Source organism: Diabrotica virgifera, chromosome 2 (genome assembly GCF_917563875.1).
Source record: "Diabrotica virgifera virgifera chromosome 2, PGI_DIABVI_V3a".
Lineage (NCBI taxonomy): Eukaryota > Metazoa > Arthropoda > Insecta > Coleoptera > Chrysomelidae > Diabrotica > Diabrotica virgifera.
Window position 1 is genome coordinate 75,691,996 of NC_065444.1, and position 15,328 is coordinate 75,707,323.

The 15,328-nt window shown below is 31.8% G+C and overlaps 1 protein-coding gene across 3 annotated transcripts in view; it reads left to right on the top strand.

Annotated features, from left to right (window-relative positions):
• Positions 1–15,328, top strand: part of LOC126880111 (fatty acyl-CoA reductase wat-like) — a 136,980-nt gene that overhangs the window by 42,567 nt on the left and 79,085 nt on the right. For all 3 annotated transcript variants that reach the window (XM_050643806.1, XM_050643808.1, XM_050643807.1), the window contains one exon: positions 3,607–3,855. In XM_050643806.1, the coding sequence (XP_050499763.1) occupies positions 3,607–3,855 (249 nt within the window). The remainder of the gene's footprint in view (positions 1–3,606; positions 3,856–15,328) is intronic.

The window sequence follows — 15,328 nt, forward strand, 5'->3', positions numbered from 1 at the left end:
TTACAAAAACATATTCCAATAGCATCCCTGTAGTAAGCATTTTTTATTTATATATTTATTTATTTATTTATCCCTGGTCTTATTTATGGCTTGCACGATATTTAAGATTACTCTCTTACTTTTTAGGATGAGATAGGCGACCGAATTTGATGTTCCATTTATTATATCAGTCAAGGGGAATTTCTTTTTATTTAAAACCCATTTTATAGTTAGTATTGTTTTCATTGCCTCTGTAGTAAGCCATATGTTGGTCTACCAATAGATAAATTCGTCTATCACCTTTTTTTCTCGTGTAGTTAATATTTCTTTGATTTTCGTTGTTCTTTGTCTTTTGTTGTAGTTATCCTAGAACCACAGTGCGCATTATTTACCTTGAAATCACCATCGTTCCAGTTCTACAGTTAAGTGTCGTGGGAGGTGCGTCCAGCTTGTAATGAAATTTATCCATTCTTTTCTGTTGTTCACAATTCATTAATCTCGTCATTTCTCCTGATACTTCACGCACCGGGCCGTATACATACATAGTTCTCTCAATGTCTATCTCTCGAATGTTCTGAGTTGCGCTTCATCTTTTTTGTCAGTACCAAGATCTCACGACCATAGGTTTCTACGGGTCTAATTAATGTTCTGTAGATACTAATTTTTTTCTTTGGTCTAATAGTTAAATAATTTTAATGTCATCAATCTTTCATTAGCATAGTATGTACGATTAACACTGGAAATATTTATGGAATTATTTTGATTGATTTCTATGACCAGATATGGGAAGGCATTAAGGCAACCACACGTTCGATTGTGTAGTTGTAGTTGTCTATTGCGATATTATTTTCACTGTCATAGCTTTATTTGCTTGTTCCTTCGTGGTTTTTCAGTGGTCTATAAAACAATTTTACATTGTAGAAGAATTTGAATTGTAGAGATTTGACATCAAAAAATCTATTTGTTCAAACTATTTTTGATATGGTCTAATATATATCTAATGATTAGAGGATTGGTCGAAACTTCGAATGAGTATTTTCTGAGATTTCTTTAATAAAATATCCTAGTATTTTAGTGTTGTAATTAAATGTTTTTACCTTCTTCTTCTTCTTCTTCTTTTTCTTTTTCTTCTTATATTAGGCATCTTGACATGTTCTTAACCGATTTTGAGCTTATATTCGTGGCTGTGATGTTGACTGCCAGCTATCTCGCCAACTTTTAAAGGGCCTTCCTATTGGTATCTTGCCTGTTGGCTTTGAATCTTTGGCTATACAGGCTATTCTCTCGCTGTCCATTCTCGTCACATGCTGATTCCACTCTCGTCTTCTCTGTCTACTATGTCTTGTATGTTACAGAGATCTCTTATTCTGTCGTTTGGTATTCTCCTCTCAGTGTTTTCCCAGTTATTGACCTCAACATTTTCATTTCTGATATTCTCAGTATCCTCTTGCTTTCTGCTGTGTCACATCTGATTTATATCGCGTACGTCATGATCAGTCTTACTTTACTCATGATTTGTATATACGTGATTTTCTTCCAGCCTCTTTATTTCTCCAGATGACATCCCTCAGACATCCTGACACGTAATTAGCTTTATTTGCTTGCTTTCGGACGCTCTCTTTAACGTTCCCATAACTGCATATTTCGACACCCAGATATTTGAATCTCGAATTCACTATACTTAATTGCTTTAATTTGTGAGTTATTCGTGACTCTTTGCACCAAACATTAATATTGCAACACCAATTAGGTGAAATCTTATTTAGAATTTACGAATCCCACATAACAATGATGTTCGCATCATGTTCAAAGCATATACTACCAACATTCGTCGGAGTATATTCTTTTTAGTATATGCGTAGTACAAGCATAACATGTACTTAAAAAACATTGGAAATTTCATGTTCTTTGCATATACTTCAAAGAATATTCTCGTACCGAATATACTGAGTACATTCGTGTACGTAGTATCTCGGAATATAACACATACTTATAATTACATTCTTAACACATGCTTATAAGTACATAGATACTTTAAAATATCTTAAAAATAATATGTATGTATAAGAAGTATAATATTAGCTTTATAGATTATCAACTTGGTTATTTTTTAGAATAATTAATAAAATTTATGTATGTAAGTAGTGTTGGACGAATTTCATTTTAAAATTGTTGTATGGTAAAAAAGTTTAAATGTTAATTGTATTAACGTTTATTATCAAAATTCGTTTTCATAATAAAAATGACTTTACCATTTCGAGTTTATCATGAGTATTTTTACATCGTTGGAATTTGAATTTAAGTACATTCAATTCAATATGAACCAAAACGTGCCAAAATCCACAACCAAAGGCTTTGGTGTTGCCAACCGTCGAGTAAGCTTTTCCTTACCTTAAAATTTCCCACTTTAAAAAAAAATTCCCTCCTTTTTACAAAATCTGAGAAGATATGTTTAATTATTTTCAAATATTTTGATTTTTTTTAATATTTTACAATTTGGACTGGAACAAAAATTTCATTTTGAGTTAACTTTTTCCTTTTATCACCTTTTATGTTGAAAATTCCCACAAAAAGGGAAATTTCTCTCCGTTTGGCAACACTAACCACCGATGTTGTTATTCCACAATGCATATCGTCTTATTCTGACCATTTCTTACCTGAATGGATCATTGATAGGAAAAATGGTAAAATATGAAAACGAAAACAGGCATTATTTGTATCTATGCAGTGTTAAGGATGAAGACGAATGATAAAGTACTAGGACTAAAGAACATACATAATCTTTTTGTTTTGTTTGCGGTGCTTCAAAGTATCTATTTTCGTAACTAAATATTACTTAAATAGTAGGTAATAGGTAAGTACATAAATAGTATATAAATTTTAGTTACTTATACATAGTTTAGTTTAGCTAAATATTATATATTACTTTATATAAAACTAAAATTTATAAATATGTACTTACTTTTTTAAGTAATATTGTAGAATGTAGGTACTACATTCTCAGTTGCAATTGAAATATGTAAATATAATAGGTATTTGGTAGAACCAGTAGAACCTAGGATGAGATTAGGTGATGCTGAAAACATACTTCTGATCAATATAGCACTTGATAGCACTTTCTTAGAATATTCTTAAAAATATAAATTCTTCCCATACAAAGATGTGCGGTAGTACTACCGGTGTTCGGTGGTAGTACGTTCTAAGTATATAAATAGAAGGTTTATAGCACTTCCTTGGAATATTCTAAAAAGTACGGTCTTGGTATAACTAAAAAGATGTGCGGTAGTACGTTTTAAGTATATAAATAGAAGGTTTATAGCACGTCCTTGGAATGTTATAAAAAGTATGTTCTTGGTATATATACTGAAAAGAAGTGCGGTAGTACATTCTAAGTATATACATAGAACTTTTAAGTACTGTAATATATACTCAGTATCTTCTCTGCACATTCGCAATGGTAATTACGCATATTCTCAGTATATAATTTTTTTGAAAAGTATGTTCAATGAATCTACTAAGAACATGAAATTGTTATGTGGGATGTTACAGATACTTTTTCCCTATAATCGATATTATAGAATATCTTTTGAACCTTTTAAGTACCTATACTAAGAATATATTTTTCAGGTTTTTAAAAGACTTAAATCAGAAAAATCCAAATTCAGACATCGAGTACAAGCTATATCCGGAGACTTAATGCTACCGCATTTGGGATTATCAGAGTCAGATAGACAGCTTTTAATTTCAAAAGTTAACGTAATTATCCACATGGGAGCAACAATCAAATTCAATGAAAGCATCATCAGTGCATTACATGCCAATGTATATAGTACCAAATTAGTTATAGACTTAGCCAAAGAAATGAAACATATAAAAGTAAGTAAACAATAATAATATGCATTATTCTTAGATATAAAGCCGGGATTCGATGGAGTGTGGTGTAGCACGCTTCACCAGTTTTCCTCGGTGAAGAGAAATAGAAAATATATAATAGTGAAAAGAAAAAAAGTCCTATAGGTACCCCACATTACTGTGAAATGTGAAACTAATAAATATTTATTTATTTATTTATTTTGCTCAACAGGCCATGTAGGCCCTGGGCGTGAAAAACACAATTACATTTTTTTTATTATACATATATAAAATGTACAATATTAATTTGTCTATTTAAAAAATACATCATATAAATATATACATATACAGGGTGAGTTTTTAGTGCGGGATCGGTCGATAACTCCATTATGGTATAAAATATCGAGAAAAGTTATTTAAAAAAAAATGTAGACAATGATATTTTCCACGCTTGGAAAATATGTCCATTTCTACAGGGTGATCAGTAACTGCGTGGTATATCAAACATATAATTTTTTAAATGGGACACCCTATATATTTTTTCATATTTATATTCCCCTCATAATTCTTGTTCATATAATATAGGGTTTTGCATTACTATACAGAGTATTTAACAAGTTATGACCATTTTTATTTCGAAATCACTATGAGATTAACACCCTGTATATAAAGAAGTAATTCGTAGACAATAATTTCTTTTATGTAATAAGATAAACAATATACTGTAGTTTTTAAATTAAGCCCAATTCACATCATTGACGAATATTTGTATACAGGGTGAACTACAAAACCAAATTACGATTTTCTGTATTTTTTTAAATGGATCACCCTATATTTTATTTTTCAACATTATTGTATTTAATATACTCTTTCATTTTTATATAGCATTCCCTATATCTAAACTGATTACTTTCCGAGATATTTTTAGTTTTCCTCAAATTTCGGGAATACATTCAATTTTTCTAGTAGTTAATATTGAGTAATAATTAAACAAAATTATTTTTATTAGATAAATAACTAACACAAAATATAAACCATAGCAATATGCAGTAAATATACCAATAAATGTGATATTAAGAAATTATCATATATCCCTAATATACAAGAATCGTAAAATTCCTAAAAAAAAATTTTTGTTGTATATAATAATATAACAAGATAATTTTTTTCAATAAATAACTTACATAAAACATAAATCAAAGCAATATACAGCTGATGTAACAGTTTTTAGATTGGTATATCAACAGCATTCTAAGCCAAGAATTTTTCAGTAGAACATTCATTTTTATAAGCACTGTTAAACTACAAAACAAATTTACGATTTCCTCAATTTTTTTTTAATAGATCACCCTAGATTTTATTTTTTTTTAAAATATTGTATTTATGATACTCTTTCATTTTTATATAGCATCTCCTATACCTAAACTTATTAGTTTTTGAGATATTTTTAGTTTTCTTCATTTGCCGGGAATACATTCAATTCTTATAAATATAAATAACTTAACAAATAAGTATTATGTAATAATATAACAAATATTTTCATTCAATAAATAACTAACAAAAAAATAATTAACCTTAACAAAATTTAATGAATTTATCAATTAATGTGATGTTAAGGATATAAATCTAAAGTAAATGTTGAAAATGACCACTTTAGACGTCTATGCAATTTTGTAACCGATATTCAAATGACCGAGCCACATTTCTTTGTAAGTCAATATTATTAAAAGCTTCTTTTATTCTATTTTTCATATCATTAAGCGTTGTTGGATGCTTCTGTTATACAAGGTTTTTAATATAGCCCCACTTGAGAAAAATCAATTTTGGAAGAACTGGAGCACCGTCGTATAAAAACCTCAACCGTCAAAAAATGTGGACCAATCACATAATCTCTAACTATATCACCTTAAACATTTATAGATCATCTAGTTTGAGTGTTATCAAAGTAGGGATTTCTTTATGCATATTAATGAAATTTAATATGAAAATTATATTATTAATAACTGCGGGTCACAATCTGCAATTAGGAATGTGTTACTAAAAACTTCTTGGCTTAGAATGCTGTTGATATAATAATCTAAAAACTATTAAATTAGTTGTATATTGTTTTGATTTATGTTTTGTGTGAGTTGTTTATTAAATAAAAATAATCTTGTAATTTTATTATACACAAGATACCTATATTTTTTTGTAGGAATTTTATGATTCTTGTATATAGGGAAATATGATAACTCCTTAATATCACATTTATTGATACATTCATTGCATATTGATGTGGTTTATATTTTGTGTTAGTTATTTATTGAATAAAAATAATTTTGTTTAATTATCATTCAATACCAACTTATTTCTACTAGAAAAATTGAATGTATTCCCGAAAGTTGAAGAAAACTAAAAATATCTCCGAAAGTAATAAGTTTAGGTATAGGGAACGCTATATAAAAATGAAAGAGTATAATATATACGATATTTTTGAAAAATAAAATATAGGGTGATCTATTTAAAAAAATAGAGAAAATCGTAATTGGGTTTTGTAGTTCACCCTGTATACAAACATTGGTCAGTGATTTCAATTGGACTTAATTTAAAAACTACAGTATATTGTTTATATTACTACATAAAACAAATTATGGTCTATAAATTATTTCTTTATATACAGGGTGTTAATCTCATAGTGATTTCGAAATAAAAATGGTCATAACTTGTTAAATACTCTGTATAGTAATGCAAAACCCTATATTATATGAACAAGAATTATGAGGGGAATATAAATATGAAAAAATATATAGGGTGTCCCATTTAAAAAATTATATGTTTAATATGCCACGCTGTTATTGATCACCCTGTAGAAATGAACATATTTTCCAAGCGTGGAGAATATCATTGCCTACATTTTTTCTAAATAACTTTTTTCGATATTCTATAACATTATGGAATTATCGACCGATCCCGCACTAAAAACTCACCCTGTATGTAGCTCTCATTTTACAATTCATGGCACATTATTCTGTTCCAATTTCTCTTGTGCTCTTCTTACCACTCCTCTCCATTCTTTTCGGTCTAATACCTTGTTTCTCCAGTTATCTATTTTTAATTCTCGTAAATCTGCTTGGACGCTGTCAAACCATCTTTTACGGGGTCTTCCTTTCCTTTTTTTCCCTACTGGTTTCCTGTTCAGTATCATCCTGGTCATTCTATGGTTTTCCAATCTTTGCACATGTCCCAGCCATCTTATTCTATGCGCCTTTATTATTGCGGTGATTTTTGGTTCGGTATACAGCTCTTCCAACTCTTTATTTGTCCTTCTTCTCCATCCCATTTGTGTATTTATGCCGCCGTAAATTGATCGGAGAATTTTCCTTTCCCATCTTTCTAATCTTTCTTCATCTGCCTTTCTTAAAACCCGTAATTCAGCTCCATATACAACCGTAGCTCTAATCACTGTCTTGTAAATTCTTTCTTTTGTTTTTCTTGAAACAAACATCGACTTCATTAAGGATCTCAGCATTCCGTATTTCTGGTTGCCTTTTGTAATTCTTGATTCTATTTCTTTATCTTCATGTCCATTTTCCTTTACTTTCACACCAAGGTAAGTAAACTCTTCCACTCTGTCAAAACTGTATATGTATTCTTTCTCCCCTTGTATTTTTATAAACTCTTCATTGTCTTGCTGTATATCACCCATTATCATGTATTTAGTTTTCTTTTCATTTATCTTTAGACCAAACCTATTTGCTTCTTTTTCTATCTTTTTCACAATTCTTTTCAATTCTTTCTTTGATTTTGCTAATATTGTTAGATCATCCGCAAAAGCAATACATTGATGTTCGTTTTTAAATATGGTTTCTTTCATTTTTATGCTGCAATTCCTCATTATTACTTCAAGAACAAGATTGAACAACGTGGTTGACATCGGGTCACCCTGCCTGAGTCCTTGTTTGATTTAGAAGTCCTCTGAGATGTCTTTCCACACTACTTCTCTTTTCGTTTTTGCCAACGTCATTTCAATCAAGCTAATCAATTTTTTGGGGATTTGTAGTTGTTTCAGAGCACGATACATTTCTTTTCTATTTACACGATCATATGCCTGTTTGAAATCTACGAACAGCGCATACAGGGTCGTTTTGTACTCATAGCAATTTGCTTGTAATTCTTTTAGCGTGAAAATCTGGTCTGTTACCGAACGGTTGGATCGAAAGCCTGCCTGGTACTCTCCCACAGTATCCTCCATGTATTCGTTCAGTCTTCCACGTATGCATTGTGCTATTATCTTATACCCTGTCTCTAGGAGTGCTATTCCCCTATAATTTTCACATGTTTGTTTATCTCCTTTTTTATGTATGGGGCAGATTCTAGCCAGCATCCAGTCATTTGGCATTTTTTTCTCTTCCCATATCTTTTTCACCAGCCAATATAGTTGTTCGTACAGTTGTTCTCCTCCTGCCTTTAACATTTCAGCTGTTATTTCTGTCGCTCCTGGACTTTTGTTGTTTTTATGTTGGCTGATTATATTCATTACCTCTTGTTTTGTTGGCGTCCCCACTATCGTATCGTTTTCGTCCATGTTCTGTGTTATGTCCAACTCGTCCTCTTCAACATTATTTAATAGCTCTTCGAAATAATTTTTCCATCTTTCTAGCACCTGCGCTGTTTCACTTATTAGTAATCCTTCTTCATTCTTAATATAGATGCTTCGGCTCTGATATCCTTTGTCCATTCTTTTAACTTCTTGGTAAAATGACCTTATTTCTTTAGTTTAAAATTTTTCTTCAATTTCCTTTAGCTTATCTTCTTTGGATATTCTCTTCTTTCTCCTACATTGTCTTTTCATTTCCCTTCTTGCGTCCCTATATACATTTCTGTTATTCTCATTTTCTTTTAATAGCATTATTTGTCTAGCTCTCCTAACTGCTTCAGCTGCTTTTTCACATTCTTCATCATACCAGTCATTTACTTTTCCTTTTCTCACTGTACTGTTTAGAACTGCCTCATTTGCCTTCATTACTGATGCTTTTACTTTCTCCCATCTTTCTTCGATTTCCATTTCTTGTGCGCATGTTGCCAGTTCTATTTCTATTTTCTCTTTATATTTATCTTTTACTTCTTCACTTTTCAATAGGGTCGAATTGTATTTTCTCTTACCTTCCGTTCTTTTCCTTTTTCCCTTCCCGGTCGCACCCCAGTTTCTCATGCATGTCACTCTTACTAGGTAATGGTCTGAATTGCATTCTGCTCCTCTCATGCTTTTTATTTTTGATATAAAATTCATGTCCATTTTTTCTATTACTACATGATCTATTTGGTTAATTGTTTTTCCGTCGGGCGACTTCCATGTCCCTTTGTGAATTTCCTTCCGGCGGAGTTGTATTGTGTAATAAATATTTACTTTTTAATAAATTCGGCTGGACAATTCCGATAAAGCTTGTCCGCTCGAGTATTGGGGGTATACCACCAATGTTGGTGGTAGAAATTTTGATAAATTGATTAATTTATACAATGATGAAAATTCCAACACAGCGTCGTTAGACCTCTCCATAGTAAAATTACCACGCACTACTGTCGGAATTCAATACGATTGTCAGGGTATCGCTTATAGAAATGAAAGACCCTCGAGGGGTCTGAGATGAGAGACGCGTGTAGTTCAATGGTGGCATGTATATTTTTAAAATAAGGGAAATAATAGGGAACTTGCACATAAAATATTTTTGCGTAAAATTGTTAATTTATGTTAAATATATTTTGTTAAAATGTTATGTAAAAATATTATATTCAAAATATTACGTCTTAACAATTAATTGTGTAAGCCAGATATACACACAATATTTTCATTCATTTATATTATTTTTTTTAGTTTAAGAAATATGTACATTTTTATTTTACAACATATCAAATGCTAAGTTATATTATATTTTAAATCCAAAACTTTCTTCCCCTATAATAATGAAATGTTACAAATATACTTCTGGTTCGTAATAATTTGTAATAAACAAAACCTATCATTTATAAATATCTTAAATTCATAACAAACAAGAAAGAAAATAACTTAAAAATATAAACGAAACTTTTAGTAATAAAAGTAAGAATATCTAATAACTATTGTATCGCCTCGCATTTCCCCAATAGAATATCTTCCACTGCTTTTTAAAAATTTTCCACAATTAAGACATCAAACTGTAGATGAATGACCAGATTAATCTTTTGAAAAACCCTCGTTAGTCATAATATGCGTTTTAAACTAAACACGACATAGCATTCAAATTGATCAATTTCCAAGGACACAAATATAATAGCTGGGAATTTCCGATTAAATACGATGAAAATGGAAATAATAGAATTCCCGAAACAACCTTGTTTTTCCCTTTTGAACTTTTATTTACAATCGATTTCTACATGAGAGTTTTAAGTAAATGTGAATGAATTTGTAAATAGGTAATAGTTTCAAAATAACTTTAGTCACTTTGTTATCGACTTCTAGCAGGTAAAATGTACATTATTTATTTTTTTTTAAATAAAATTCATATTCAAACATAAATATCGACTGCTTTACAGAAAATAACAATAGCCATCAACCTAATGTAAACTGCAATTGTACGTAAAAAACAAACTTGCCATAATAATAATAATAAAGTTATTAGTACTTAGAAAATTATAACCAGGTAGGACGAATGATCTCACAGGTAGTCTCTGAATGTAGCAACAAAAAATCACTAGAACTGTACCTATTAGTTATTAATAAATAAATATAATTTAAATAAATATTTTTATTCTGAATCACTTCCTGTTGTTAATTCACTATCACTACATACTGTTTTCTCCTGGAGTAATGATAATGGGCTCGATAAGAACATCAACACGCGTGTCTACGTCCCACATTTTATCTTCTTCTTTCTGTGTATGTGTAATGCATGACTGCCAGTTGGAAGCGGTTATATTTTGTATGGCTTGGTCTAATAATAATTTGACATCTTTTAATTTATAGGTTGTATTTTTTTGCGCTACCTCATTTTTTATTTTTGCCCATATCAGCTCGATAGGATTCAATTCACAATGATACGGTGGAGTTCTTTATACGGTGATGTCATGCTCACGTGCCATTTCGACTACTGCAAATCTGATGTATGAACTCTTATGTTCCCGCACTATATCAAGTAATTGAACCTTTATCATGGATTCATCAAAATCTATATTTTTACTTCTTAACCAATCTATTATATCTGCCTTTCGAGATGCAGAAGTCGGTATTTTTTCCACACGACGGCTGTGATAAGGTGCGTTGTCCATTACAATTACCGAACCAGGATCTACAAGAGTCAGTATAGACGAAAACCACTTTTCAAACACATCCGAATTCATATCCTCATGATAATCGCTCGTTTTGATTGAGGTAAACACATTTAAACCACCTTGTAAAAAACCTGAATCACTTCCAATGTGGGTTATAATGAGACGTCTTCCTTTACCCGAAGGTGCTTTTAAGCCGGTTGAAAGTCCCTCAATGAAAGCCTGTCGCGCACTTTTAATATTCAAGTCTTACCATACTTTCGATTTCGTATGACCCTCATTCAACCACGTTTCGTCCGTATAATAAATTTTTTTATTAAGTCGTCTAAAATCACGAATTTTTTGCAAATATTTTCTCCGCCATATCACTAATTCGTCTCTCTCGATCAACAAACTTTTCCGACTTCTCTTCACATACCGAAAGTCCATTTCATGTAATGTTCTTCGTAATACTCTCATGGATATTTTATTTAAAGTATCATCTGCGTCTGCATTAACTGCTCGTTGAATATCCTTAAGTGGGCAGTTCGTTCCTCAAATAAAATCCATGAACTTTTCTTCGGATTATACTTTTCGTACTATCGTCCAATAAAATTTTTGCACGTCCTTTATGGATTGGTTTTTGGATAGGTTTCTTACCTTTAATTATTCGGAAAACCGTACGAGCCGATACTTTCGTTGAATCTCCACACAATGCCGCGACGTCCTCTTTAAGCATATCTTGATATCTTCTACGCAATCCCTCATAAACCGATTTTATCATTTGCTTTTCTCTCACAGATAACCACCTTTTTTTATTTTGTTTATTAACAGATGTACTGCACGTTGGTTTTGATGCCATGATGTTACCCGACGGTACGCTCATGAAATACTACCAGCCGAACCAGCTACCTGATTTTAAGGGTTATTTGTAGGTGAGTTTTCACAATGTTGCCGTATTGCGTTAGGAATACGTATTACTTTCGAAAAGAAATAACGGTGTCCGACTGTCTCTTTGTTGGCACTCAGGGTATACCTCAATGGCACGGATAAGTTGCAAGCGGTACTAAATAATACATTTCGCAACAAGGCGAGTCTACCTTCTCTAGTTCAGACTTCCAACAGATGTAACCGGCAAAAATGATAATTGAGAAGTGGATTTGTGTGCTAATAAAGAAATAAATATAGGGGAAAGTGAGGCAAAATGGTTCCTCTAACATCTTTTTAGGCTACACATAACAAAAAACGAAATATTTATGCACAGTTTAATTAGACAAGAAGTTGCGTATAATAAAACATATTTCTTTGAAAATTTTTTATTTAAGTATAGAGTTAAAAGTAAAATAACATTATTTTTAAAAAGCCTTAAAGGGACCATTTTACACCATGGTTAGGGTAAAATGAACCCATCCATGAGGTAAAATGGCCCCTATAGTTCTTTTGTAAAGGAAACGTAATTTCTACATTTTTATTTACAAAAATCGCAAATATACAATGTCTGCTTTCCAGTTACACCTGCACACAATAAATGACACCTTTTATTGCACAAACTGCACTTGATCCAAACCTCCTTCGCCTGCGACTTACTGAATAATTCCGAGCAAAATATACAGGCAACGTCATCTTCATCATCATCAAATCTCTTATTTTCTTTTTTTTTCCAAACACCTTTTTGCTTACAGCTTTTCTAGCTGATAGTGAAGTTGGCTTGGGTGTTTTTTGTTTTGCTTTCATCAAAAAATAATTTGGTGTGGAGTTAAAAACAGTCGATCCTTGCGAAGGACTTGAACTCCTTGTCTGAGGAGGTGCCTGAGGTAGTGGATAATATGTCATATGGAGTTACAAAAGTATCGTCCAGCGATGATGGAATTTCATTTTGTTTTGAAGTGCTAATTTCGGAAATTGGGATTGAATTGCCAACTACGGAGCTTGTAACGTCAACTTTATGATTTGAAGCAACAACTTCCGGATTTGAAGCTGCAGTGACTATAGTTTCATTGTCCGATAATTCCTCCGGATTGTTTCCAAAAAGTCTGACATCATCCGAAGATTGTCCACTAGCTTTCCATTCCTCTGAATCGTCTGATAAAGATATATTACGAATTTTTATAAAGCCCATACAAGAGAAGAAGTATCTCTTTGTGGAGAAGGGGTTCTTTGTCCGTAGATGGGATCAATGGTTTCATTTTCCACTAGAGGTCGATCTGTCGTATACGATGGTTTAATTTTCCAATTTGGGAATATGTTCGGATTAAAAGGATAAATGCCTGTTTTCTCGAATCCACTGTGTCCGTTGTTAAGTGTGGCAGCTCGTCGGTACGATTTTCCAAACAAGCTAGCTATGTTATACAGAGTTACGACCTTTCCAGGGTTTGCCTTAAGCCATAAAATAATTTCCTCATTAAAATACGTCATTAGAGGTGAAAATACTGCTACATCCAATGGCTGCATCTCGTGCGTGCAATGTGTCTTATAATGCCATTTTCTCTGCAGTATTCTATAGCTTTGACAGATTTGTGGCTTGAATGACCCTATTTATATAGAACCCTATTTTAACTGAGCACTGTGTATGATGTTGGAAATGCTTTGAAAACAGAATGAAGGTGTCAGATTTCATGTATCCAGATTCGTTGTAAAGAGAAAGTGTTCCAAGTGGGGCACCTTGAAATAATAATTTACTCCTTCGTTTGTGTGGGAATATTAGCATTTACACAGAGAAGAACGATGACATTTTGTCCTCTTTCAGCGCTTGTTAGGAAACCAACCTGTTTCCGTCCTTTATGTACTAAAATTTTGGGTAAATTGCCAGGGACCGTTTGGATACCAGACTCATCCACATTATATATCCTCATAGGGTTTATGTTATTTTTATTTTGTATTTCATTTAAAAGAGAAAAAACTTAGCGACTGCCTCTTTATTAAAGCCTCTCGCCCTTGCAGCTGAGGTAGTCCCAGGAGTTCTAAAAGAAATCTCTGGATGTCTCTTTAGAAAATCTCTAAACCAAGCTGTTCCAGCTAACTTTTTGTTTTTAGAAAACCTGTGTTTAATACCATTCCTCTCCGCAAGGGGGTACGCCATTTCACAAATGTTTTTTTTTTTTTTCGTCATGCCAAATAGTCGGTCTTCCATCTCTAAAACTTATTAACGAAGTCTCCAATTTTTCGGGCAATGTTGTATCGACCAAGTATTTTCGAATAACCTGTTGCCTAAAAGAAAGTAACGATAATTTTCTGACATCTCCTTTATAAATAAACTACTTAGTCTACTTTTAGTTCACTTACCAATACATTTTGATTTTTGGCCTTTCTTTTAAAAGTACTTAAAGGCAGATTATAAAGCCTTGCAGCTCTTTTAAAAGGCATAGGTACCGTTAGAAATATTTTCCAAGGCAAGTTTCATTGGATTTGAATCCCATTGCTGTCTTGTCGTCTTCCGAACATAAGTTCTAACCATTATTTCTGTAAAGATAATATAACTACATTTGATTGTTATAAAAAAATATTTCTGTATAACTAAAAACTTTATTTGATAGGCTAAGCAAGGGTAAAATGGTCCCCGGGGTCATTTTGCCTCAACATGGAGGGACCATTTTACCTCAAAATCTGATCAAATATAAAAACTAATTTACATGAGTGACTTCTGATAATTAGAGAAATTGTAGCATATCTGATATAAACAGAAAGAATACCTTTTTAAACTCATTAAAAAAAATTCTACTTACTTTAAGAGAAAACAGTAGTGATCAACAGGTAGCGAAAACGCGTTCCAAGATTGCGGCTGTAATTTTTAATATTTTTTCGAGATATTTGGCACACGTATTCGTAATATAATAAAGAATGGCGGTACAGAGCCCAATTTGAAAAATATATTAATATGTGGAAATTGCTCTGTAATTAAATACAATATTAAAAAAAACGAGCCTGTACCGCCATTAAGAAGAACAAAAAATACACTTTCTTCAAATAAACTTTTTTATCCGATGCCTAGATTTTGTGTCATTTTGGAACTACTAATGAAATAAAAAATTTTAGTAGTTCCAAAATGACACAAAATCTAGGCATCGGATAAAAAAGTTTATTTGAAGAAAGTGTATTTTTTTGTTCTTCTTAATAGCGGTACAGGCTCGTTTTTTTAATATTGTATTTAATTACAGAGTAATTTCCACATATTAACATATTTTTCAAATTGGGCTCTGTACCGCCATTCTTTATTATATTACGAATACGTGTGCCAAAT